Consider the following 27,970-nt stretch of genomic DNA (forward strand, 5'->3'; position numbering starts at 1 on the left):
ATTAATTTAAATGGCAGAAAAACACAAAATAAATTCTTGACCTGCTGAATTTTTCATGCATCTATTGTAGCTTTTATGTATCTGCTGTTTATTTTATTATTTTCAAATTTCCAATCATACCAGCCTAAAAAGAATTGGCAGTTCTTACGGTACAAAACAGATAGGTTTCATTAACCCCGTTTACCCTGGGACTGTGCTATTGAACAGGAACGGTACTCAAAGTGTATATTTTATTCTCACTGAGATTTCTGATTTAAAATCCAATCCAACGAGCTCCTGACTACTTTGTCCATGAAGGTCAGGGTCATGTTACTCTTACCTACCTAACCGTATGTCCATTCTGGACTGCTGGTGTTTGTTATCTCTGTTATCTTGCTCAATTTATAACTCACTCTGTGTTTAGGGGGCCTCTGAAGCATCATACTTTTACAGAATACAGGTGAAACTTTTTCTTTCGCGTACAGGACATGGCATGTCCACATTACCCACTTTGTCATAGTTCGGACATCCATAAACTGATCTGATGTCCATGCAGAGACCTCCCTGGCAGCCTCCTTCCTCTGTGGCTGGAACAATGTTGGTTGTAATATGGTCTGTTCAATTAAGAATATAGAGTCAGGATTGTACCTATTGCACTACTTGCCAGGAGCTGCAATAGACAATGCTGTGCTGTGCAGTATTACAGCGAAACCTGACGATGATCGTCTGTGAACCTTGCAATTGAAAATCTTGTTCTTCATGAAATGTGCTGACCCATTCTGCTGTTTTAAAACTAAAAAGATGTCTTAAAATGCAGATTTTAGTCTTATAAAGATGCAGCACAGAAACAAGCCCTTTGGCACATGGAGCCTGCTCTGACCGCCAAACACTATGTAATGAAGAAGGTCTGACGAAGGGTTTCGGCCCGAAACGTTGCCTATTTCCATAATCTCCTTAGATCCTGCCTCACCTGCTGAGTTTCTCCAGCACTTTTGTCCTCCACCCATTTACACTAATTCACCTTGATCCTATTTTTCATTCTTCCCATATCCTCATCAACTGGCTTTATGCACTAAACATTATTTGCGTTATTCCCTTTATCATATATTTGTGCACAGTGAATGGCTCAATTGTAATCATTTCCGCTGAATGGGTCGCCCGCATTGTACCATAGTAGAGGTGACAATAAATAAACTAAACTAAATTAAAAACTAAACCCCTCCCACATTCTATCACTCACCCATATGATAGAGGTAATTTTGATTGTCGAGTTAGCCTGCCAGCCAACATCTTTGGGATGTGGGAGGAAATCAGTGCACCCAGATGAAGCACATGCAGTCACAGGGAGGACGTGCAAACTCCACACAGACAGTCTCTGGGACTAGGAGGTAGCGGCTCTACTTGCTAAACCACATTGCAATGCTATTATTGAAGGGCTAAATACTGGCAAAGATGTGAGATACTGCTTTAAAATAAAACAGAACGAGCTGGAGTAACACAGCGGGTCTGGCAGCATCTGTGGAGGGAATGGACAGCTGACATTTCAGGTCGGTACGAAAGTTCTGTCCCGGGTCAGATGCTGCCTGACCTGCTGAATCTCTCCAGCACTTTGTGTTTTGCTAAAGAAAAGGTATGCAGTGATCGTATTTCCTCATTATTGTTGAAAACAAAACCACGAGGGCCACATGTTGCTTGAGTCAAGTGGAGGGGGAAGTACCAGAAATGAGGATTGGTGCTGATTCTGAGGGCTGTCCGCGCGTGCACGCTCCGGGGCTGTCCGCGCGTGCACGCTCCGGGGCTGGCGGCGGCGGCGGCGCGTGCTCGCTCGTGAACGCGCGCTGTCCCGGGACGCCGACGTCAGCAGGAGGCTGGGCCGTGCCCGCGCCCGCGCTGTCCCGGGACTTGGTTGCAGCTGCAGTGATGGAGCTGCGGGGCGAGTTGCTGAAGTCTATCTGGTACGCGTTCACGGCGCTGGACGTGGAGAAGAGCGGCAAAGTGTCCAAATCCCAGCTGAAGGTAAGGGCGGTGCCGGGCGGGGCTCGGGGAGCTGGTGGTGGGGACGGCTCCGGCAGCAAGGAGCTGGCTGGCTGGAGTTGGGCTCTTGTGTTGGCATGGAGTGGGTAGCCGAGGATGTGGCAGCTCAAGTTGTTGCTTGAGTCAACTCAACTGGGCACAAGCCTGACTTCCCATCTCGTGTTTCTTCCCACACAAGACAGCAAACAAGTACGTTTGTAATGGAGTTTAAGTGACAGGAAGTCTTTCAACTTGTGAGGGAGCCGATGAAGTAACTTGTTTTTAGTTAACCTGTGTTTGATTGTTTGGCTTCTAGTTTGTATTCTCAGTTTAGTGTCTGGAACAAAGTTAACCAGTGCTTCCCTCGTGGCTAATTTGCCATGAGCTTGCCTTGACTTATCTGTTATCACTTGTAATTTGTACCGATCTGAGTTGATGTCAGCTTCAAGCTGCAACTTGGAGCCATTTTTATGATAAGCCACAATTATGATATGCCTTTGCCACCAGACTTTTTTTATTTGTGTGAGAGACGCGGACACAGGAAACGTCGAGCTCTGCCGAGGCAGAAGCGGTTAGAGTTCTTGTGTAGTGCAGACAGAGGCTGGCGTGAGTCACAGAGTCTTCAGAAACCAACCAAATATAACACCAAAAAACGCAGTACCAACCTGTCCATGCACAGTTGCTAAATGAATTTCATTTATATTTTCAGAAACATCATCGTGACCGCGTGGCTTTAAAAGTTAATGTAATATGTAAACCAAAAGTGATTGTGGCAAGGTTGATGAAAGCTACAATGTTGATCAATGATCACCGTTGAAGCATCAAACACTGCTAGTGGACATAAAATGCTGGAGTAACTCAGCGGGATAGGCAGTATCTCTATAGAAGGAATGGGTGAATGTTCCGGGTCGAGACTCTTCTTCAGAATGATTTTGTTTATCTTCGGTGTAAACCGGCATCTGCTGTTCCTTCCTACAGGCACCGCTAGTTTTAATTTAGATTATTGCACACTTGATCTAAATGGTAGAAGGAAAAGTTGATCATGCCTCTTCTCTGTATGCAGGTTTGAGTTCTAATGCCGAATAACGTTTGAACGAAACTATATCAGAGCCGAAAGGCTATTTGACTGGCATTTGCCAAAGCAACTTAGTTTAAAAGATAGTTCAAATGACTGCTGTTCCCGTTGTCTGCGTGCATTCTACATCGTTCATGGTTTAGAATAATGTGTGCGTAATCAGAATGAAGGGACGGGTTGTGGGATGGATGCAATAAAACATAGATTTTCTGAAGACTTGTAGAATCACCAACATTTGTATGTCTCCGTTGTCAGCGATTTCAACTAAAGTTTGGTTTTGATTAATCTCCCAAATAATGTGCAACCAGAAAAAAAATAATATTCAGCTTCAGAATGAATCCTTATCAAGACGATACTGCGTTTAGCTTCTTTCTTCAGCAAAAGTATTTTTAAACAACACAAAGTGCTGGTGTAACTCAGCGGGTCGGGCACCATGGGTAGACGAGATAACGGGAGAAAGGGGTGCACAACATGCCGCACCTCTTCCCTCTACTCCCCGCCATATCCGTTCCTCTGGTTTTACAGTTCACTCTTTGCTACTCGTCTGACATCCTTTTGACTGTTTTAATTCTATCATTTACTCCACCTATCTGCCAATCAACCCTCACTTCCCACCTGTATCCACCTATCACTTGCCAGGCTTTGGCCCACCCCCACTGCTCTTTTCCATCTCCCCCCTCCCCCACGACAAACAGACTGAAGAAGGACCAGACTTGATATCCATTTCCACCACAGATGCTGCCTGGTCGGTTTGCGTTACTCCAACATTTCTTGTACTGCTCAAAATTTCCGCGTCTGCAGTTTTTTGTATCTCCAAGGTGTTTTTAACACATCAATACTGTAAAAGTCAAATGTACGTATTATGTCGGGCAAAGTTTGCCGTCGTAAACAGTTGCTACAATTCACGAGCAGTCTGAGAGCAGGGATCAGATAATTTAAGATGTTTGGACACAGTGCAGCATGAAAATATGGAAAATGACTGATCATTGGGTGGTATTCAGAAGCATGTTATCAAGCCTGGTACTCAGTCTGAGGTGGATAAAATAAACTATCTTTTAAAGAATATGTGGCAGAATTCTTTCCGCAAACTCTGAAGTCTGAATACTCGTTTACACTTCAAAACCAAATACTGTAAGTACTTTTAAGCTCCGGTGATTATCGTAATGTAGTTGTGTGCGCACTGAAAGCTCACGGAAACAATGGTGGGACAATGAAATAGTCAATTTCTTTAAAATCTCAGTTGAGAGGTAAATGTTGGTCAAGACTGATTGAAACATGACAGCGGGATCTTTTATGTCAATTTTCAGAAATAAAGAGCTATGGTTTGACTTCCTACATAACAAGACAACGTTGGAAAGAATAGCAAAGTATCTGTCCCTGAACTGTCAGTGTGGATTATGTGCTTAAGTTTCAAGAGTAAGGTTTGAACGCACAGCTGTCTGACATAGTGCTACCGTTCACATGGTCAACTCTTCGCTAACGATTTGCAATGAAATATCATTGAGTCAAGATCTTGGCCTAGATGTTGTGGTCAGTGGTGAAGGGCCTGTATGTGTTGCTGACACTGAGAGACAAGCTTATCTACAAAGATTTAGCAGGCCCTAAAGTATTATTTTTTCCAATGTGGTTTTGAACTTGGCATCATCATCATCATCGTCACTGCAGGTCAGAAACAGTGATGTCAGAACCAGATTGAGCAACAGAGAGCCTTTTTTTCACAAGCAGGGAAGTTATTCAATAGTACTGATCACTTTAGAATGCTTTTATAAACTTAGTTACATTTTATTTTTACAGAGAATATTTTATGAAATACTGAATGTCATTTCAAATTAACATAACGTTGTTGATTGCATGGCAGGCTGGTCGTAAAAGTATAGGCCGGTGGAATTAAGGGAAAATGGCAAGCTCGGGCAAGAGCTGAGGTAATGGTTGGCAGATCTTTTTGTGACTGGATGGCTAGTACTTACGGGATTCCATTAGATCAGTATTTGTTAGCCTGGGTTTCATTTATTAATGATTTGGACTAAAAACAGAAAAAAAAAAATTGAGACCCTTGGACTACCTTTAATTGGACTTTACTGGACGTTATCTTGCACTTTCACATTTATCCTGTATCTGTACACTGTGGACGGCTCATTTGTAATCATGTATAGTCTGTCTGCTGCCTGGATAGCATGCAACAAAAAAAGCTTTCTCTGTACCTCAGTACATATGACAATAAATTAAACTAAACTAAAAATGCGGGAAGAGTGATAAAACAGTTTGCAGATGTTACATAAACTGGACATTGATTTTGACAGTGGACACTTGGAACTATGAGGCATGCCCAACAATTAGTAGTTCCCATCACCAAATTACAGGAAAGGTGTGATTGCATAGAGAATGTAGAGGAGATTTATGAAAAAATTGCAGAAACTGGAAAATTGTCGCTATTTCTCTTGGCCAGAAAAGAAGAGGCCAAAATTTTGAAGTAATTGGCAGAATAAATAGAGCAATATTTTATCGATGAAGCATGCTGACTGAAGCGTTGTTGGAGGTAAAATAAACCATCAAGACATTTACACATTACGTTGGATGTATACCTGAGCCGTGACTTGCTGGGCTATAGATCAATAGCTGGGTATCTCTTTTGTAATTGAAATGGATACAAGGCTAAATGACCTACTATTGTGATTTGTAAATATCACAACAACAGAATATAAGTGACAGCAGTTTGCAGAATTCTTTAGTAAAAATCAAAGTACTGGAGGAACTCAGTAGGCCTGGCAGCATCTGTGGAGCAAAATGGACAAATGCCATTTTGGATCAAGACCCTTCATTCATTGCACTCCACAGATGCTGCCTGGCCCACTGAGTTCCTACAGCAATTTGTTTGCTGCTCAAGATTCAAGCATCTGCAGTGCCTTGTTTCTCTTTCTTCCAGAATTCTTTGTTTAACTGCTTGTGCAACTGTTAAGATGTGACGCTCTCAGTTGCAACCAAAGATACTAGAGCAGAGCTATAGTATCTTTGGTTGCAACAACTAATCTCAGCAGGTGTCCTTTGCATTTGTTACATAAAAGTATGCAAAAGCTCCAAATATATCTGCAAATGTCATTTTTTTTTTCCTTGACATAACTCCTCTCCTTTACCGATGATGCTACTTTTTGAGATGACATTTCATGGCCTCAACTAATTTTACGCTACCTTGTTTAAACAAAATGTTTACGATCCTTTTCACCAAGGAGATCATCGTGACAAATACTAAACCATTTGTCACCCACTGAAACCTGCAGAGCCCCCTTGGAGAGAATGAAATGTTGTCCTCTGGCGCAATAGTACCACAACAATTTGAACCATCCAAATGCCTCCCTGGCAGAGATCATTTATCATTGTAGCGAATCTGCCTCTACTAATGTGCATTGTTGGGGAAATCTCTACAAATGAAATAAAGGGGGAGGGGGAGAATATATATCCTGTATATCGGCGAGAACAATCACAGGCTCAGTGGTGGTTTAGCTAACCACATCCGCTCAGTCCGCCTTAACCTACCTGATTGCCCGGTTGCTCAGCACTTTAACTCCCCTTCCCATTCCCAATCTGACCTTTCTGTCCTGGGCCTCCTCCATTGTCAGTGTGAGGCCCAATGCAAATTGGAGGAACAGCACCTCATATTTTCTTGGGTAGCTTACACCCCAGCGGTTTGAACATTGACTTCTCTAATTTCAAATAGCCTTTGCTTTCCCTCTCTCTCCATCCCCTTCTCCCACCAGTCTTACTGTCTCCAACTACATTCTATTTCTGTCCCGCCCACTCCTCTGACATCAGTCTGAAGAAGTGTCTCAACTGAAACATCACTCATTCCTTCTCACCAGAGACGCTCCTGTCCTGCTGAGTTACTCCAGCCTTTTGTGTCTGCTTACAGAGGTAGCCAGGCATATGCAGTTAAATTGAGTGGTTTGCAATGGTTGTTTTAATGTCACTTGCCCAGGCTTTCTTTGCTTATTTGAGGCTCATACATGTGGGACAACTGGTAGAGCTGCTGTTTCACAACACCAGAGACCCGGATTCGATCCTGACCTTGGGTGCTGTCTGTGTGGAGTGTGCACGCTCTCCCTGTGACTGTGTGGATTTCCTTTGGGTGCTCTGGTTTCCTTCCACATCCCAAAGATTTACAGGTTTGTAGGCGAATTGGCTTCTGTAAATTGCCCCTGGTGTGTACAGAGTGGATGAGAAAGTGGGATAGTATGAACAGGTGACCAATGGTTACTGTGTACTGGATGGCCATAGGTCCTGTTTCCATGCTGTATCTCTAAAGTAAACTAAACTTGAAATGGAATTTGTAGGTGATGAAATTGTAACAAAATTCCAGATGGAAAGATGGTCACAAATTTGTGAAATGCTGTTGAAGAATCCTTAAGGGTGTTTCAGTGATTCTGAAGGCATAAAACCGTAGCCACATTACTCAGGAGATGAAAGCAGTGATTATTGAGGGTTGTGGATTTGGTTCAAATCAAGTGGTCTACTTTATTTTAAAAGGGACCGAGTTTCTCAAGTATTGTTGGAACTATTCCATCTCGGCACATGAACAAATTTGGAGTAATAATGGAGATGGCAGAATGGCTAAAATGCTTGCTGATACAGACTTTATAGGCCCCTATAACAGATGCAATGGTATGACAATGGGTTCAGTGTAAGCAAAATGGAGGGAAATAGTGTAAAAGCTCAAAGTACTGTGTTGCAAAAAGTTTGGTTTTCTGTGTGGGTGTCATTGTGGTTTAGTAGGAATGTATTTTATTCAATGCAGAACTATACATAGTGCAAAATAAATTATAGTAATTGACATATATAGCTAGGGTTAGAAAATAAAACTTGAAATTCTTATATGCCAACTTGGCTCAATAATAGCACTTGATTTGAATGAGACAATTAAAGGTTCCAATCAGATTCCAGTGAATTGAGCACAAAAAAAATCTAAACTCTTCTCAAATGCAGTCTCAAAAAGTTTTATCCAATGAGACAATGCATCTTCTCGGGTGGACGATTGATTTCATGGCACTGTTCAGAACAGAGTAGGAGTTATCCCTAGGTACACAAAAAAGCTGGAGAAACTCAGCGGGTGCAGCAGCATCTATGGAGCGAAGGAAATAGGCAACGTTTCTCCATAGATGCTGCTGCACCCGCTGAGTTTCTCCAGCTTTTTTGTGTACCTTTGATTCTCCAGCATCTGCAGTTCCTTCTTAAACACAGGAGTTATCCCTATGTTTTCACCATATTTATTACTTAAATTACATCACAACAGCAGATTATCTGATCTTTATCGAACTGCTGTTTGTGAAACTGTACTGTGCTCGTTTGGCTCAGTGGTTCCTACATTACAACAGGTTGCTAGACTTTTGTAAGGATGACAGTGAAGTTCTTTAGGATGACCTGAGGTTGTGAGCGGTTCTATATAAATGCATTTCCATTCGAAATTCTATAAACTTGGCAATGTCTCCAATAAAATGTTACTTTCGGGGTTCCAGATCTGGAAACGAATAAGAATAATTGGAATCACTCCAGTTACGTGCTCTTGCAAAATCATTATGGAGAGTAGTTTAATACATTCTCAAAGCATTTTAGGCCTAATTAGAAGACAGTTCAGGGTCTGGTACATTTAGTGGAATAGGACTTGCATAGACAGGGCAAGTCATTAAAGGATGGGTTGAACAGCTTTCCATTGGGTTTTAAGGATTAGGAACATAACGTTACCATGTGGAAATCTGATATTTTACAGACTTTAGAATATTGTGGCCATCAAGAGGTACATTGTACATTGTCTAGTAACTGGAAGCCTGGCATGATTACTGCTAGAAGAGTAGGTCTTTCCATCTTAATGAATGAGAAATTCTTCAAAGCTGGAATCTTGAAGAAGAAATAGAGTGCTGGAGAAAATCAGCAGGTCAGGCAGCATCGGTGATATGAATGGGCAGATGACACAAGAAATTGTAGATCGTTATGAAGGTTTAACTGCAATTCTGTGGGAAGTTTGTTGGAGAATATGCAAATCATTATAGCCGGAAAGACTGAGGAGTTCTAACAAAAAAATGATGCAATTTTTGTTTGATGCCCATGATCACCTCTTCTTGGCTGAAATTCCACTGTGAAGTAATGGAATATGGTGAACAATTTCAGCAGGAAGCTGAATTTGAGGAAAATATTGTGCGTTACCCATTCATTGATGGAGTCAAAGGTTTTAATGAGGTTGAGAAAGGCTGTCTAAGGCTCACACTATTCCAAATTTCTTTGTGAGAGGAGATTGCCAGACAGCAAGATTGCAGCATGCCCATCTACTCTCGGAAATCCCGGGCCTATGATTACGAATCATAGAGATCGTGTTTGAGATAGTGTTGTGTCTGCGCAACAGAGGCACACAAAGGCAGAAGATGCGCACCATTTTACATCTGCCCAACAACCACTTCCACCTCAGCTGTGAAAGAATCTGTAGTTCCCACACTGTCATTGTCAGTCTCTCAGAGCCCAGAGGACCAGAGTGGTAGCAAGCCATCTTTGGTCCTAGGGGATTCCCTGTGGTCAGCACAGTGGTGCGGCTGGTAGAGTTGCTGCCCTACAGCGCCAGGTTCATTCCAGATCTCAGGTGTTGTCTACATGGAGTTTTCCCTGCGACTTTGTGGGTTTCCTCCCTGTGATCTGGTTTACTTCCACACCTCAAAGATGTGAAGGGTTTTAGGTTAATTGACCCCTGTAAATTGCCCCTAGTGTGTAGGTAGTGGATGCACAAGGGGAATAATATAAAACTAATGTGATCAATAGTCGTTGTAGACTCGATGGGCTGAAAGGCCACTTTCTGCTCTATCTTTCAATTCAATCAATCAAGGTGAAGTAAAAAAATAATAAAAGCACAAAGTTCCGTATAATTTTATTTCTATAATACGCATTAGTTAACCAGTTGGTTTTTATTTCAAAAATGTTTTTGTCAATATCTGCTTTTAATTTAAGATTTTTAGTGGACCAGTTAAGTTCTCAAACTGTAAAGGTAGGACTAATTCTGTTGCATTTAGTCCAGACTTCTGAAAAAGAAGAGTGGTGATTCAATTTAACATGGTTCTTAGAGTGTAGTTTCTTAACAGGACCTGAGCATCCCAGGGGCCATAACCATTGCATTTTCTCTTCTATATTTCATGCGAGATGTGGAAGGAAGCTATTTAACCCCAACAAGTTCGCAACAGCATTTTTGGAGCAATCCAATTATCCCCTTCATCGTCACATATTCTCCCCCACCCCACACATTCTCGTAACAGTAATCACTGCTAAATTCCCAGATATACCAGGCTTTGGACAATGTACTGCCTGACGACAATAATATTCTGTAATTAGTAAAATTCAGGAAATCAGCAAATAGTAGAACTCTGGAGAGGATTGTAGAACCGAGACTGTCGGGTACAGGTACATAGTTCCCTGAAAGTGGCGATACAGGCAGACAGGATGGTGAAGAAGGCATATGGCACGCTTGTCTTCATTGGTAAATATATTGAGTACAGGAATTACAATATCACGTCACCACTGTACGCTCTTAGGGCTAAAGGGATATGGGGGGAAAAGCAGGAACAGGGTACTGATTTTAGATGATCAGCCACGATCATATTGAATGGTGGTGCTGGCTCGAAGGGCCTAATGACCTACTCCTGCACCTATTTTCTATGTTTCTATGTACTTCATTGTTCAGACCACACTTGGTATACTGCTCAGCTATAGGAAGGCTGCCATTAAGCTGGAAAGTGTGCAGAGAAGATTCACGACAATGTTACCATTACTAGAGGGCTTAAGTTATATGGTAAAGTAAGTTATTAAGCTATGGGCTGATTCTGTTTTCAATGGTACGTAGGCAGTTGAGTGGTGACCTTTGTAGCGCTAGATTAAATCATGATGGGAATATACAAGGTGGATGCTCTGTCATTTTCTTGGGGGTATAGGAGTCTAATACTGGAGGGTATAGGTGAGAGAGGGAAGAGTTATAGGGAACGTGAGGAGCAACTTTTTCGCCCAGAGTGATGAGTATTTGGAATGAGTTGCTAGGAAGCTGTAGAGGTGGGTACGATCACAATTGTGAAAAGACAGGTACATGGATAGGAAAGGTTTAGAGGGATATTGGTGAAATGCAGGCATATGGGACTAGCTCAAACAAACATCTTGATCAACATGGTGTGCTAAAGAGCCTATTGCTGTGGTGCATGACTAAAATTCAAAGCAATAACACATTCTAGTCGCAGCATTTAACTTGCCCTGGCTTCAAAATGAGTGTATGTCAAAGTGGTAGCAACATTTTCTGACTGACCAGCCCTTATAAATGAGCAGCTCCACCCTATAACAAGCATTCCCTTAAGTATGTAGCTGTTGGCATCAGCATTTAATGCCGTAATGGTCTATGTACTCGGTAGTTGATAATCAGTGTAAATAAGGCCTTGACAACTTTAAAATGGATAAACACTATCAATTTTGTAAAAAACAATGTTGTGGCGGGTTTTTTTCACAGTCTGTTGCTTTTGATACTGAGGTCACAGAGCTCCCTATATGAGGCCACCAAACTTGTCAAGAAACTTCTGAGAATTCATGGCCCACATTAAAGTGCAATTTTTGCACAAACTGAATGAACCATTGTCTGTTTTTCTGAATGGAAATTTAAAGAAATAATTACTTTTTATAAAATCTGAATATCTGCAATGACAGGAAAAAGGAGGAGGAGCCCGAGGGCTGAGGGAGAGATAGGAAGGGGAGGAGACAGCAAGGGCTAACAAAATTGGGAGAATTCAATGTCCATGCCCCCAGGATGCAGAGTCTCCAAGCGGAATATGAGGTGCTGTTCCTCCAATGTTCCTCCCATCCGCAAAGACCGCTCCCTCCGTAACTCCCTTGTCAATTCTTCCCTTCCCTCCCGTGCTATCTCCTCCCCTGGCACTTTCCCTTGCAACCGCAAGAGATGCTACACTTGTCGCTTTACCTCCCCCCTCGACTCCATTCAAGGACCCAAGCAGTCGTTCCAGGTGCCACAGAGGTTCACCTGCATCTCCTCCAACCTCATCTATTGCATCCGCTGCTCTAGATGTCAGCTGATCTACATCGGTGAGACCAAGCGGCAGCTTGGCGATCGTTTCGCAGAACACCTCCGCTCGGTCCGCATTAACCAACCAGACCTCCCGGTGGCTCAGCACTTCAACTGCCCCTCCCATTCCGTATCCGACTTCTCTGTCCTGGGTCTCCTCCATGGCCAGAACGAGCACCATCGGAAATTGGAGGAATAGCACCTCATATTCCGCTTGGGGAGTCTGCAAGGCTTCAGTTGGAGTATTGCGAACAGTTCTGGCTGGGGCATCACAGGAAAGATGTGGAGTCTTTGGTGATAGTTGTGCAGAAGAGGTTTACTGGAATGGTACCTGGATGAGAAGGCATTAGCTATAAGGAGAGGTTGGACAAACTTGGATTGTTTTCCCTGGAGTTCTATCAGCTGAGTGGTGACCTGATAAAAGTATATAAAATTATGTGAAGCATAGATTGGGTAAACCGTCAGAACCTTTATCTCAGGGTAAAAATTCAAATACTGAAAGGCATAGATTTAGGATAGAGGGAAAAGTTTAAAGGAGTTGTGCAGGGCAAGATTTTTTTTAATGGTGAGTGCCAGGGGTGGTAGTGGAAGCTGATATGATATTGGTGCTCAAGAGGCTTTTAGATAGGCACATAAATATGGAGGAATATGGATCACATGCCAACAGAGGAGATTAGTTTAACTTGGCATCCTGTTTAGCACTGACATTGTGGGCCGAAGGGCGTGTTTCTGCACTGTACTGTTCTATGTCCAATATCTCACAATTACTGCTGAAAATTTGATTTTATATTTGCAGAAAGTTAGTGCTTTATTATTCAGCTATTAAAAAAGTTGTCTTCGACAGATTCCTGACCTTGAACCACTTATACTAGAACTGGCAGCAATCCTTACAAAGTTTGAAACATTTTTAGGTGAAAAACAACTTGTTCCAGTGGCTGTTGTTTGTAATTATATTTTTACCAGACTGGAACTGAATCATCCAGACAGCTGAGTCCTGGTTTAGAATCCTTGGACAGCGACTACAGTTGTTATTCCCATTGTGCACTGCTTTACTTCGACGAGACCTAGCGTAGACTCGGCGACTATTTCACAAAACACGTGTTCGATCTGCCATGGGCTGCTGGATCTTCTGGTTGCTAACCCATTTTAACTCCTCTTCCCATCCCATAATGACCTCTGTCCTGGACCTCCTCCATTGCCAGAGTGTGACCACAGGCAAATTGGAGGCACACCACCTCATATTCTGCATGAGTAGCTTACAACCCAGCGGTTTGAACATGTAATTCTCCGTTTTTAGGTAACAACTATCTCACAAAGAACCCCCTCTCTGTCCTGTGCCCCACCTAGATTTGTACTAATTTTTCCCCTTCCACTCCTTTCTCCTATATTCCTTCCTCTGGATTCAGAATTCACAACTCTTCTAACTTTATCTCAAACCTTTATCTTTTATCTCTGGACTTTGTCGAGCCATCTGCCCATCAACCACCCCCTCACTTGAATCCACATATTACTCCCCAGCCCTTGTCATGCCCCTCCTCTCTTCCAGCTTTCTCCCCCAATCTCCTCCCCACCACATTTAGTCAAAATAAGTGTCCTGACCTGATACATTATCTATACATGTGCTCCCTAGATGCTGCCTAACACACTGTGTTACTCCAGCACTTTGTGTCTTTTTTTTTGCATTAGAAAATTTCAATGAGACAGGGGTTGGCTTCAATTAATGTCTGGTCAGCGGAAGGTGCAAGACAGAGTTCCACCTGATCACTTCTCAGTGGTGGAAAATTATATAATTGAGTCTATGTTCTTGAAGTGCCTTGGGACTTTTTACCTTGTTAAGAGTTAAAGTTGCTCTTGGTTGTAAAATAAGAATAGATTATGAATCTTGAATTCAATAGCGTGGTGAAAGAAATGTGGTATCACTCGTGGTATCAAGCGCTTTAAAGTAGCAACTCTAATGCTGCGCCACTGTGTCGTCTATATTGTGATTTCACCATAACGCAAAGCCATGTCGTCTCTGCATGCGTCAAGAAATGCAAGTTGAGAAAATTAATTTTGTTTAAGAAGGAACTGCACATGCTGGAAAATCGAAGGTAGACAAAAGTGCTGGAGAAACTCAGCGGGTGTGGCAGCATCTACTGGAGCGAAGGAAATAGGCAACGTTTTGGGCCAAAACTCTTCTTCTTCAATGAATTTTGTGTTTTGTCATGAATTCAGAGAGAATTAATTTTATTGCATATCTCAAATGTTTGGGTAGTTACGTGTAAATTGTGCAATTTTGAATTTCCGTTATCCAAGCAATTGTTATGTGAGGGTCAGCTGTAGTAATTGAAAGGGATAAGAGTTAGGGTCTTGAATTGGGGGGAAAGCAACTTTCAATAGCTTAAGAGAACACGGTGTAAATAGACTGGGAACAGAAAATTACAAGTCAATAGTGCTTTGAAGAGTGCAAGTCTTTTAAAAGAGATTTAGTAGGAGTTCAAGGTCTGAAGGGACTGGTTTCCAGAGGGCTAGTATGGACATTGTGGGCTGAATGGATTCTTGGGCTGGCAGCTCAGTCACTGAGACCTGGTGGGCTGGCAGCTCAGTCACTCAGGCCTGGTGGGCTAGCAGCTCAAACACTGCCAGAAATTCTGCCCAAGCAAGTGCCCAAGAAGAGTAAGGTGACGTGCCTCAATGACTATCGACCTGTGGCACTAACGCCTGTGGTGATGAAGTGCTTCGAGAGGTTGATCATGGCGCAAATCAACTCCGATCACGACAAAAACCTGGACCCACTACAGTTCGCTTACCGCCACAACAGATCAACAGTGGATGCGATCTCGCTGGCCCTCCACTCCACTCTGGACCACTTGGACAACAAAAACTCATATGTCAGGCTGTTATTCATTGATTACAGCTCGGCATTTAATACAATCATCCCCTCCAAGCTGGTTATCAAACTCGCAAAACTGGGTCACTGCGCATCCCTCTGCAATTGGATCCTCGACTTCCTCATCCACAGACCACAGTCTGTTTGTATTGGTGGAAATGTGTCAGACTCGATAACAATCAGCACGGGAGCACCTTAAGGCAGCGTGCTCAGCCCCCTGCTGTACTTACTCTATACTCATGGCTGCGTAGCCGGTCATAGTGCGAACTCCATCATCAAGTTCGCTGATGACACCACTGTTTTGGGACGTATCACTCATGGGGATGAGTCCGAGTATAGAAGAGAGATCGAGCAACTGTCCATATGGTGCCAGCACAATAACCTGGCCCTCAATACCAGCAAAACCAAGGAACTGGTTGTGGACTTTGGAAGGAATAGGATGGGGATCCACAGTCCCGTTTATATCAATGGTCGATGGTTGAAAGGGTAAAGAGCTTCAAATTCCTGGGCGTGCACATCTCTGAAGATCTTTCCTGGTCCGAGAACACTGATGCAATTATCAAGAAAGCACATCAGCGCCTCTACTTCCTGAGAAGACTACGGAGAGTCGGTTTGTCAAGGAGGACTCTCTCTAACTTCTACAGGTGCACAGTAGAGAGCCTGCTGACCGGTTGCGTCATGGCTTGGTTCAGCAACTTGAGCGCCCTGGAGAGGAAGAGACTACAAAAAGTAGTAAACACTGCTCTGACCTTCCTTCCATCGAGGGGATTTATTGCAGTCGCTGCCTCAAAAAGGCTGGCAGTATCATCAAAGACCCACATCATCCTGGCCACACAATCATCTCCCTGCTACCTTCAGGTAGAAGGTACAGGAGCCTGAAGACTGCTACGACCAGGTTCAGGAACAGTTACTTACCCACAGCCATCAGGCTATTAAACCTGGCTCGGACAAAACTCTGAACATTAATAACTCATTATCTGTTATTTGCACTTTATTAGTTTATTTATTCATATATTTTGTAGTCAATGCCTACTATGTGCTGAAGCAAAGCAAGAATTTCATTGTCCTATCAGGGACACATGACAATAAACTCACTTGAACTTGAGAGACTCTGTGAGAGAGAAGGGGAGAGGGTGGAGATTCAATTTTATACATTTTTCATCTTTATCTGCAGATCACAGCAATGAAGGAGGAAAGTCTATCCTGGCCTGGATCTCACAGGGAGCCAATGAAGGGAGGGAGAAAATACTGGGCTGAGATTTAATACTTGCAGGGGGAATACTTACTGATGGGCCGAAGTGACCCTTCCTGGACTAGTAAAGGCCTTTAAAACAAAAAATAAGTGAGCTCAGTGAAAGGCACTTTTTCTGGACTTTTCATGGCCTGGCACGGGCCTTTTGGGCCAAAATGCTCCTCCTGGGCTAATACGGCCATTTTGGATGAAAGGGACTGGTTTCTCGGCTAATAGGGGCCTTGTGGGCCAAAATTAGTGGTTTCAGGCAGGCCAAACAACTCATTTCATTTCCATTTCAATTTCAAGCACAGGGCAGGCCAAACAGCGTGGTCTACCAAGTTGGTGTACATACCAGTTTCAAGAAGATATGTCTTGAGGAACTCTACTAGAGATATGTCCGTTGCATTAAATTTAGATCTTAATAAATCGCTGCAAGGCATCTCAATAAGTTAAATTTGAACATTTTCCGGTGCGATTTCGATGTCCACGTCAAATGGAGTGGCAAACAGCCTGAATATGCTTGTGAGTCAGCGAATGTCAGCGAAACAAGAAGCGATTCACCAAGATGTTAGCTGGAGTGGAAGGCTTTAGTTATAGGAGCAAATTGGATCAGCTGAGATTGTTTTCCCTGGAGCAGTGGAGGTTGAGGGTCATCTGTTGGTGGTATGTAAAGTTGTGTAAGCGTAGACAGGGTTGATTGTCACAGTCTTACTCCCATGGTAGGGGTATCAAAAATAAGAGTTCAGGGGTTTAAAATAAGAGAAAGGAGTGTGAAAGGAACTTTGTGGGGAAAGTTTTGTTTTACATGGGGAGTGGTTGGTATCTGGAATTTGTTGCCAGAGGTGATTGTGGAGGTAGTTACAATGTTTGAGAGTCATTTAGTAAGTAAGGCATAGAATGACATACACCTAAAGTGGGAAAATGGCGCATGTAGATGGGTAAAATAGTTGACAAGGACATGGTGGGCTGAAGGGTGCCTTTCTGTGCTTGTCCAGTGTGTAATGGAGACAAGAACATCAGCATGAGAAAGCATGTTGTTGCACATAACACATGTTTGAAGAGTGTACTGCCCAAACAATATGAGACTTTACTAAATTCACTGGGGTGTATATTCCTCACCAATTATTTTTCCTAAAACTTCATTTTCATAACTGGTGAGCGATCACTTGTAAATATTGATACACCAATGAATTGCCTTATCATGAGATTCCATTAATTTAACCAATTTCAGTTCAGACAGAAGACAAAGTCTTAGTAAAATTATGAAGAAGTTGAAGAATTTACTATTTAGTCTTTGCTAGCGCAGTGTGCAGTAGTATGCCCACTGTTCCAGTTTGTCTATGGTCACTCATTGTGGTTCCATTAGAAGAATATTTTGCAATTTGTTTAATTTTGTTTCAGTGTAAAAAAGGTTTTACAGCTTTCCTGTTCATTTGTAGAGCCAAGTTGGTTTCCTTAAGGAGTTCGTTCAACCGGTTATTCCGCAATTGGTCCAGACATTCAGCCAGAATGAAGTAATAGCTGAGCCCTCTCCAGAGGGCACTGGTGTCATTGAATACTGGTCAGCTGTGGTCTCCATTGAACCTCTCATCAGCTGCATGTAATCAGGTGGAAGAGAACATGTTGAAGTTTCATACATTGGCCTGAACTGTTGCAATCAAAGAATCATCATGCATTTATGTGTGATTACCACTGCTGTTAGTTAACTTGTGTTATTCCAAAATACATAGCATGCATTATAATATTTTATCAGCTCGTGTTTAGCTGCCACTCAACATCATTTTAAAGAAATAAACTTATTCTCTGTTTATTCTCAAATTGTTGCTTGTGGGAATTAGCTATGGATAAATTGACTGCCTCATTTCATATGTTGCAATATGATCACACTTCTGAAATACTTTCATGGTTCTACTGCATTTTAGAACAGCCTGAAATGCATCTTTCTTTAAAAGGCATTGTGATATTCTGTGATAAAGGTATCCATGCCTCCTCATTCCATGTGGAGCATGAAGAACATGGTGAACTTATGGTCAACATCCTAGCTTGGTGGGACTGTATTTATCTGATTTTTCTCTTGCCCATCCAATCGTAGAGAATCACCAGCTATTAAGGATAAGGGGGAAATCCTTTAAAACCGAGATGAGAAGAACTTTTTTCACACAGAGAGTGGTGAATCTCTGGAACTCTCTGCCACAGTGGGTAGTTGAGGCCAGTTCATTGGCTAGATTTAAGAGGGAGTTAGATGTGGCCCTTGTGGCTAAGGGGATCAGGGGGTATGGAGAGAAGGCAGGTACGGGATACTGAGTTGGATGATCAGCCATGATCATATTGAATGGCGGTGCAGGCTCGAAGGGCCGAATGGCCTACTCCTGCACCTAATTTCTATGTTTCTATGGCTCTCTTCTGATACCTGCGTTTTGTGTCATTTGTCTCCCAAGGATTTAGTTTACAAATCTGTTACCCAAATGTTTCTCATTTACTAGATACTGTCTTTTGAAGACGGACAAGTTTTCACTGTATGCTGATTGCACCCCAATCCATCTCAGTACTAACTGCCTTGAACTAACTTCCTTCTCTCTAAATTGTAAGAATGTCTGTCTACCATCCAAAACTGGATGTGTGGAAATCTCCTTCAACCAAGTTCTGGGAAAACTGAAACCCCCATTCACTTTATCCCTCATCACAACCTCCATTTCCTATCTATTGACGTCTTCAGTGGAGGCAGGAGGAGATCATCTAGCTGAGATGTCACTAAAGCCCTGTAAAATGTTCAATGAAGCACCTTCAATCATTAGATAAAATTGGAGTCCAATCTTAGTTTTGCACTATAATGACTTTGCAATGAAGGCTGTCTTCCCAATTTCCTGTAACTCTTGCTGTACTTTGAGGATTTTATAAAACAACGCATCAAGCTAACTGCACAAAAGTTAAAGCATCGTACTTTTCCACATTACCTGTCATCATTTTGTCTAGTTACATAACTTCTCAATGCCCTTTCAAAACTGGTAATTTTTTGACTTACGAAAGCGATATGTTCCTGTAAAGCTTAAGAAAGAACTGCAGATGCTGGAAAAATCGAAGGTAGACAAAAATGCTGGAGAAACTCAGCGGGTGAGGCAGCATCTATGGAGCGAAGGAATAGGTGACGTTTCGGGTCGAAACCCTTCTTCAGACTTCCTGTAAAGCATTTCCTTTTCACATTTTCATATATCATAAAGTTTGGCTGAAATATTACGTGCATTTTTGGTATAATTTGCTTCTATGCCGTGACAAATACCTAGGAAAATCGAAATATGTATCCAAAGATTCAAAGGCATGGTAAAAGATTTCTAAATCAAACATTATCCAGTTGCTGTAGATGTCAACTCAATCTATACTTTCTGCACTTAAAGATGGGTATTATGCCTTTTTTTATTTTAGAACATCTCAAAACGCCAATCACTCAATGAAACACTTATAAAGTGGCATTACAGTTGTAATGTAGGAAATTTGGTAGCTGTTTGTAGTTTTTCTTTGCACAATTCGCGAGCATTGCCACTTTTCATTTCACTGTACATCTCGTATGTGTATGTGACGAATAAACTTGACTTGACTTGACAATATACACCGAGCAAGTTCTCATTGCATATAAAGACTAGACCATGTTCTGCGATGTTTATCGGAGGATGAACATCGGGCAGGTCATAAGCATTAAGTTTGCTACTTTTTGAAGTAATGCCAATAGATCTCTATGTCCCTCTGTGTGACCAGAGTAGGCCGTGATTTTAATATCTCATTCAAAGAATGGCATCTACAGCAGTACTACAGGCTTGGTCCAGCATTGCACTAACCTATATTACCATGCTCAAATCTCCAGAATGGAACTTGAAGCCACAACCTTCTGACTCCGTGTCAAAATCCAAGTAACCTGCAGCTGAGATTTAATCAAAATAGTTTTATTTTCATTAGCTCAGCTGACGTCTAGTTCTATGCTAATGCACACCCATTCATCTGAGTCTGCATTAGTCTGTCTGCTTCATGATTACACTTGAGTACTTCCTTTTCTTCAGCCTCTGAGTCACAATTTTAAAATTATTTTTGTCACTCAATTTCGTTGCTTTTTGAAGAAAAGTTATTTCTGATGCCAAATTTAGCATCAGAAATAACTTTGAATTTTTTTTAAAACATTGCATTACAAGTTATCATTCCAACATTTTACCACATTTTTTAGTTCTGATGCAAAGAAATGGGGAGGTGGGAGAATAATCGAGGTCGGTATTCTGAAAAACGCAAGGAATCGTGGGATTTGTCAAAGGTCGAACGCTATAAATAAAAATCGAACAAAGCACTGTAGATTCATTGAATATAGTTTGGGTCCAATTTTTTTTTTTTTTTTCAGTGGGAGACTGGGGGGGGGGGGGGAGGGGGGGAGACTGGACTGGCTCTCATCTGCAGAACCGCGCCTCATCCGCAGCCAGGATCGAACCATATCCGTGTCCCCGGCGCTGAACCGCAAGCTCTGCCGAACCGCCACTGGACCGTCACCGTTTTTTCCACCCCCCCCCACTCGAGTGTCCCATCCCCGCCCGGAGGGGCGGCCGGAGACGTCCAGACCAATGGGACACCGGCCCCAGGCCCACCGACAGCACTGAGAACCCACAGTCCCACGCCAACACCAGCCCAACCCCTCTCCAACTCCAGAGGAACCTGATGGGCCGCTGCGGCGACAAGTGCCAGTTCGACCATGACCTGACCGAGCTGCCCTCCCTCAACCGCCAACCCAAGTACAAGATGGAGCCGTGCCACACCTTAAACACCACCAGTTTCTGCTCCTACGTTTCCCGCTGCCACTTCATCCACAACCCCGAAGAGGAGCGAGGGCCCCGACCTCGCCTGCTCAGCCTCCTCTGGCCCGGCGTTCGACTGGGCCACGCTGCGGGCGGCCTTCAGCCCCGACCTGGAGTTGAAGCTGGCCCAGACTCTGGGCTTGGGGCTGGGCAAGGGAGGGGGAGGAGGTTGCTGCTGCCGCCAGCACCACCATCACCAACAGTCACAAGTACACGCACACGGCCACGCACAAACACACATTCTCAAAAAACAAACAATAGTAGTACAATAATAATAGTCTATTGTAGTTCAGAGCTTATTTGAGGTTGTAGTGTTTAATAGCCTGATGGCTAGAGGGAAGAAGCTGTTCCTGAACCTGGACATTACAGTTTTCAGGCTCCTGTACCTTCTTTGTGATGGCAGTGGTGAAATTAGTGTGTGGCCAGGATGGTGTGGGTCTCTGAACTTGCTGGCTGCATTTTTGAGGCAGCGACTTCGATAGATCCCTTCGATGGTGGGGAGGTCGGAGCCGGTGATGGACTGGGCAGTCTTCACAACGTTTTGCAGTCTTTTCCACTCCTGGACGCTCAAGTTGCAGAACCAGGCCACGATGCAACCATTCAGTGTGCCATACTGTATACCTGTAGAGGTTCAAGAGAATCCTCTTTGACATACTGAATCTCCGTAATCTTCTCAGGAAGTAGAGGCGCTGATCTTCTTTATTTATAATTGCATTAGTGTGCTGGGTCCGGCAAAGATCTTCGCAAATATGTACGCCCAGGAAATTAAAGTTTTTAACAGTTTCCACCACCTGTTGATATAAACAGGATTGTGGGACCTCATCCTTCCTCTTCCAAAGTCCACAATCGGTTCATTGCTCTTACTGATGTTGAGAGCCAGGTTGTTGTGCTGGCACCATTTGGTCAATCGGTCGATCTCACTTCTATATTTTGAATCATCACCATCTGTAATTCGTCCAATAACGGTGGTGTTGTTGGCGAACTATGTATAAACACAACTAATATCTACATGGTGAAACTAAAATGTGTAAAAATGGCCTTTATTAAAATCTGACTGTGCACTTTAACCACGCAATGTTTTTCTATTACAAATCTCAAATTATGGCAAATAAATAAATGATGGGTTTTTGTCCCAAACATTATAGAGGGGGCACTGTATGATCAGTTGTTCAGCAGAACTCCATTGGTAGCCTGCAGTACCATTCTGCAAATTGTATTCCCCAGAGCTCTGGCAGATTCTCAGAGAAATGTCATTCATGGTCTAATGTAAAGCTGCCTGAAGGGCAAGGAGTGGCTCTGTTTTAATTGGACATCAACTCACAGTATTAGTGTAGATGTTTATGGCTCTCTGCAAACATGGGATCACAGACTCTCCAGTTCCCTTGTTGGATACGAGGTTCCCTTCCGCACTTGTCTGATAGTCAAGCCCACTTGAACAGAATTAGTTATGAACGCAAGAAATATGGAATGCCTGGCAGTGTGTTAAACCTGCTTACAATAAGCCCTTGTGACATAAATTCCTTTGCCAGTTCTCCTACCTCCAGAGTCAGAATGTGTTTTATACTAAGGTCAGCCATTATATTAAGGCCATGCAGTTCCAAGTCACATTCTATTAGTTTTCATTACCAGCTTAGTGTGCCTTTGCAGGAGATTTGTGGCAAAATGTTAAAGGAAAATTAACAGAAATAAACGGTTGTGGCTTTAGCAAACTCCAGGTGGAGCAAAGGATCTGGAAGGAAGTTTTTTCGGAAATGTTTCACAGGATCTGGAAAGCCTGAGCTGCAAAGATGGTGGAAGCTGAGGCAATGCATAATTTAAAAAGGAACTTTGGACAGGTACATTAGGGGGAGGGGGAGGTTGAAGGTTTGCAAACAAAATCCAGAACTGTAGTACTGAAGAAGACTGCTTTTTCAAAGGACCACTAGGCACGATGGCTACATTTCTATCAAGTGCATAGATTTTTGGAAATGATAATTTACTTTATTTGAATGATGGTACAATCCAGAGCAAGCAGGATCTGTCATCCTTGGTGTAGATGAAATGTGACCAATTTCAATTACTGCTGGTGAAAGAGAAACAATTTTGTGTGAACTGCGAATGTTTTGTGTTTGTAACTTTGTTCATTTTGTTAGTGGTCAAAGAATCTCCACTTTAGTTCAGCCAACTTCAAGTAGGGAATTTGAGGGGGACAGAGAGTCCTTGGTGTATAATTGTAAGGATCTGAGAACAGGCCAGCACCAATGAATAATCAATCACATGGATAATCAACTGAAATGTGTAAGAATGGGTAAGTTGTGATACAACTTCATGAGGGAACAGCGGAGGTACTATGTGCAGCTCTATTCACCATAGGAAACATATGGAGGGTGCAGAGGAAGTTACTTAGATACATAGAAACATAGAAAATAGGTGCAGGAGGAGGCTATTTGGCCATTCGAGCCAGTACCGTCATTCATTGTGATCATGGCTGATCGTCCCCAATCAATAACCCGTGCCTGCCTTCTCCCCATATCCCTTGATTCCGCTAGCCCCTAAGGTCATCAGTGAATTTCCTGGGGAGGAGTGCTTTAGTTGTGTGAAGAGTTTGGATAGGCTGGGTTTGTTCTTCTCCAAGGAATGGAAAATTCTAGGTCAAGTGATGGAAAATTGGATTAATACAAATGACGGCCTGGACACAGTGGGTCTTGAGGCCTGTTTTTGTGATAGACAATAGGTGCAGGAGTAAGCCATTTGGCCCTTCGAGCCAGCACCGCCATTCAATGTGATCATGGCTGATCATCCACAATCAGTACCCCGTTCCTGCCTTCCCCCATATCCCTTGACTTTAAGCTACCTTTAAGACCTCTATCTATCTCTCTCTTGAAAGCATCCAGAGAATTGGCCTCCTGTGGCAGAGAATTCCACAGATTCACAACTCTCTGGCTCACAAAGTTTTTCCTCATCTCCGTTCTAAATGGCCTACCCCTTATTCTTACAGTGGCTCAGTCATCCTCTGAATTAACTTGGATTTGTGCATTGTGTGTGTTTAAACAGAAGTCGCCCATTAGCAATGAGTGCCATTTTTTTCTCAACAATAGCAAGTGCTGTGAGTTGATAGCTACCTTTGGCTGGGGACTTTGATAATTCAGCATGGATAATTTTTGATCTTCATTTATTCTGGCAGTCAAAAGATGTTTCCACAAAGCATTGAATGGCTGATGGGTGGAGTAAGTGACAAGGGCTAGAGGTGAAAAAGAGGCAACATGTGTCCTTATCTGACACTCTTGTCTCCTTTTCATCTTTAGCCTTTCTTACTTGCTCCACCAACCTGCCTATCAAATCAACTTGGGTCGTAATGTTAATAGACTTTTAAAGTGCATAATATTGTGTTTGGTGCATTTTCAAAGTTGGTTCTACGCTGCTCTGAAGTGCTGGTGGGTTTATTTTGTGATGTGTATACGTAATCGAGAGGGGATGTGGACACTGGTTTTTCCAAATTGTTCCAGATGACATTTTGCAAGTTAAAGCTGATAAAAAACTCTGAAGAAATTCAAGAAGTTATGGAAACTGACAGCTTTGTCGTCATCCAATTAACGGCAGTTAATACGTAGTAGAGGAAGTGCAAGGCAGGAAACCAGCTTTGTTGATTATGAAATGTATCATCTGCCCATTTTTAATAATTTTCTATGCACTTTAGAAATACAATTATAAAAGTGATCTTCATTTTCTTGTTGGAACTATCTTGGAGTAAGTTTAATGAGCAATGTATACAAATTGTGGACCTGTATGACCTGTGCACATTTTAGCATAGACTTGCTGTTTGTTCCTACGTGACCCAGTGATCTTATCATGAATTTCCTGTAAGATCTGATGAAATGCACACGATGGAAAGAATGGCAGCACGGTATTTCTGTTTCTCGATCTGTACAATTTAATATGTTCAAATAACTATCCTATTTGCAAGTTGACTTAATATCCTAAACGTTGAAACATTTGCCTGAATAAAATTCGATCTTTGAATGAGTTGGTGAATTATTTTTTAATCTGTCTTAATTAGAACATGAGAGGAAACGTTTTCAAAGTTCGATATATTGCTATGGAGATACAGGAGACTATAGATGCTGGAATCTTGAGCAAAAAAGACAAAATGCTGGAGGAACTCAATGGGCTGGGCAGCATCTCCGGAGGGTAATGAACAGATGAGGTTTCAGGGCAGGACCTTTCGCTAGACTGATGGAGTAGAGGGGTGTAAGCTGGTTAGCGGAGGTAGGGGAGATGCAAAATGTAGAAACAAGGAACTGCAGAGTCTGAAGAAGGGTCCCATCCCAAAATGTCACCTGTCCATGTTCTACAGGGAATGCTGCCTGACCCACTGATTTACTCCAGCATTTTGTGTCTTTCTTAGGGGGGGGCAAAAACTGGTAAGTGTTAGGTGGTTACTGTGAAGAGAGGTGGTTGGCAGGCAGGTGGAGATAGTAACAAAGGTTAGAGGTGAAATGGAGACAAAAGGGTGTCAGATAAGGAAAGAAGAGGAGAAGTGAAATGTAAAACATGGAGAGAGGGATATGGGTGGAAGGGGATTGGGGGAGAGGAAAGAGGGGGGAATAAAAGGGAATTGGTGGTCTCTGAGGAGGGAGGTTTGGGAGATGAGTGGAAGGAGGAGGAGAAAGAAACAGGGTGGCAGAGGTGGTGGGAGAAAGATGTGGGTGTCGGGGGTGGTGAGAGAAAGGTGTGCACATGGTGGGAGAGGTGTGAATGTAACCACTGTGGGGAACACAGTGGTGCAGCTGGTAGAGCAGGAGGTTTTGGTTCGACCCTGACCTTGGGTGCTCTCTGTGCAAAGTGTGCACATTCTCCCGTTGACCGCGTGGGTTTGTTCCGGGTGCTTTGATTTCCTCCCGCATCCCAAAGATGTGCGGGTTGTAGGTTAATTGGCTTCCGTCAATTGCAATCCAACTTGTTTGAATTCAGTGTTTAAGGTTAGAGGGGGTGGGGGGAGACTCAGTCGAACTGCCAATGAGGTAGACCAGGCTGGGTCGACTGGCACTAGGACCCAGTGGAGTCAAACCCAGGAGAGTGGGAGTAAGCAGAGTGAAGGCTTCAGGCCCAGTGGAGAGTCCAGGCTCCAGGTAAGGCGACGGCTGTGGGTTGTTGGAGGGAGGTGGAGTGGCGAGGGTCAACGGACCCGATGGTGAGAGTCCAGTGGCGAGGGTCAGCGGACCCGATGTTCGGAGTCGATGGGCGGTTGAGTCGGGGTCCGCGGGCGATGTGTGGGAGGTCCCGGTGGGCGGATGGTCGGCGGGGCGGCACGTCTGAAGAAGGGTTTCGGCCCGAAACGTTGCCTATTTCCTTCGCTCCATAGATGCTGCTGCACCCGCTGAGTTTCTCCAGCTTTTTTGTGTAACCTTGTTTGAATTCAGGTCCTGCCCACAAATCCTTTAATTTCTTCCAACTTGAAGCACAGTACCAACTCTGTTGATGACTTCCTGCAACTCAGCTGACAGTTGTCCTTCTTCTGGAATGTGTCCATTGGCCCCATCCTCTCACTCCTATCACATTAGGACCTCAGGCGTACGTATGATAATACGTTGGAGATAAGGAGGAATTTCTTTAGTCGGAGAGTGGCGAGTCAGGAATTTATTGCCACAAATGGCTATGGGGGTCAAGTCATTGGGTATTTTTAAGGCACATTCACAGATTCGTGATTAGTACGGGTGTCAGATGTTATGGGAGAAGGCAGGAGAATGGAGTTCAGAGGAAAGGATAGATCAGCTATTATTGAATGGTAGAGTAGACTTGATGGACTGGATGGCCTAATTCTGCTCCTATAACATGAATTGATTGCCTTATTGTTTGCCTTATCATGGAGTTTGAGCATGATTCATTGAACAGAATTATTTTCTTTCTCAATCAACATTCTCAGAACCAGGTCATTCATCATGTTGCTATTTTGGGGGTCTTGTTTTGAACAGAATGACTTCCATATTCACTGTGATATCGGCAGCTTTAAAAAACTTTAAAAAATTGCGGCTGAAGCAATGAGAGAGTGAGGCCTAGATGACAAGGAATATTAGCTAAAAAAAGACAATTGATTTGTGGAGAAAGAGTGAAGCTCTTGTGGAAGTGGGATCTGAATAAGTATCCTGACTTTAAACGTCCCCTGTTCATGTTCTGTCTGACCTGCTGAGTTACTTTGTGCCCTAGAGGGAAGCTATTGATTGGCTAATTCACACTAGAATTTTTTTAAGCAAACAATTGATGTAACATTTGACACCGATGTTACACATTGGTGACGTTGATGTCTTGCAATATTGGATGATTTGATTAGTACGGGTGTCAGAGATTATGGGGAAAAGGCAGGACAAAGGGGTTTGGAGGGAGAGATAGATCAGCCATGATTGAATAGCAGAGTAGACGATGGGCCGAATGGCCTAATTCTGCTCCTGTCACATGATCTTATGATGATTAGTTGCCTACATTCCTGAGGATATTGACTGGTAGAGCTGCTGCGTGCAGCGCCAGACACTGGGTTCAAACCTGGTTTGTGTGGAATTTGGGAGAGTTGATGGGAATGTGAGGAGAAGAACATTGATAGGATTAGTGTAAATGGGTAGCTGATGCTGAGCATGGACTTTGTTAAGGCCTGTTTCTATGCTGTATCTCTCAATGACACTGTGATACATGTGGCATATGTTACGGGGCACTTGTGCCAAAATGTTATATTCATTCAAACTAATGCACAGCTTCTCAGCAATTTGCAGAAATTCTGTTAAATTATTTTCCACCCATGTCTGCTTGGTTGTTTTTGCAATGAAAGCGAATCTCTACCATTAGTATTTAAACTTTCTTGGTTAACTAAACCATAGTCCATTTTCCAATTACGGTACCACATTTATAGTTGCATATCCTGACTCTA

The 27,970-nt window shown here is 43.0% G+C and overlaps 1 protein-coding gene across 2 annotated transcripts in view; it reads left to right on the plus strand.

Moving 5' to 3' along the window:
- Positions 1 to 1,809: 1,809 nt before the first annotated feature.
- The window catches only part of def6a (DEF6 guanine nucleotide exchange factor a), a 113,383-nt gene continuing 87,222 nt past the window's right edge, over positions 1,810 to 27,970 (plus strand). The window contains exon 1 of one of the 2 annotated variants that reach the window (XM_055654502.1): positions 1,810 to 1,995. In XM_055654502.1, coding sequence (XP_055510477.1) covers positions 1,900 to 1,995 — 96 coding nt within the window. In that variant the 5' untranslated portion in view covers positions 1,810 to 1,899. Of the gene's footprint in view, positions 1,996 to 2,053; positions 2,203 to 27,970 lie in introns of those variants that run through there. The other variant, XM_055654503.1, reaches the window with a different exon arrangement.

Source organism: Leucoraja erinacea, chromosome 24 (assembly GCF_028641065.1).
Source record: "Leucoraja erinacea ecotype New England chromosome 24, Leri_hhj_1, whole genome shotgun sequence".
Classification (NCBI taxonomy): Eukaryota; Metazoa; Chordata; class Chondrichthyes; order Rajiformes; family Rajidae; genus Leucoraja; species Leucoraja erinaceus.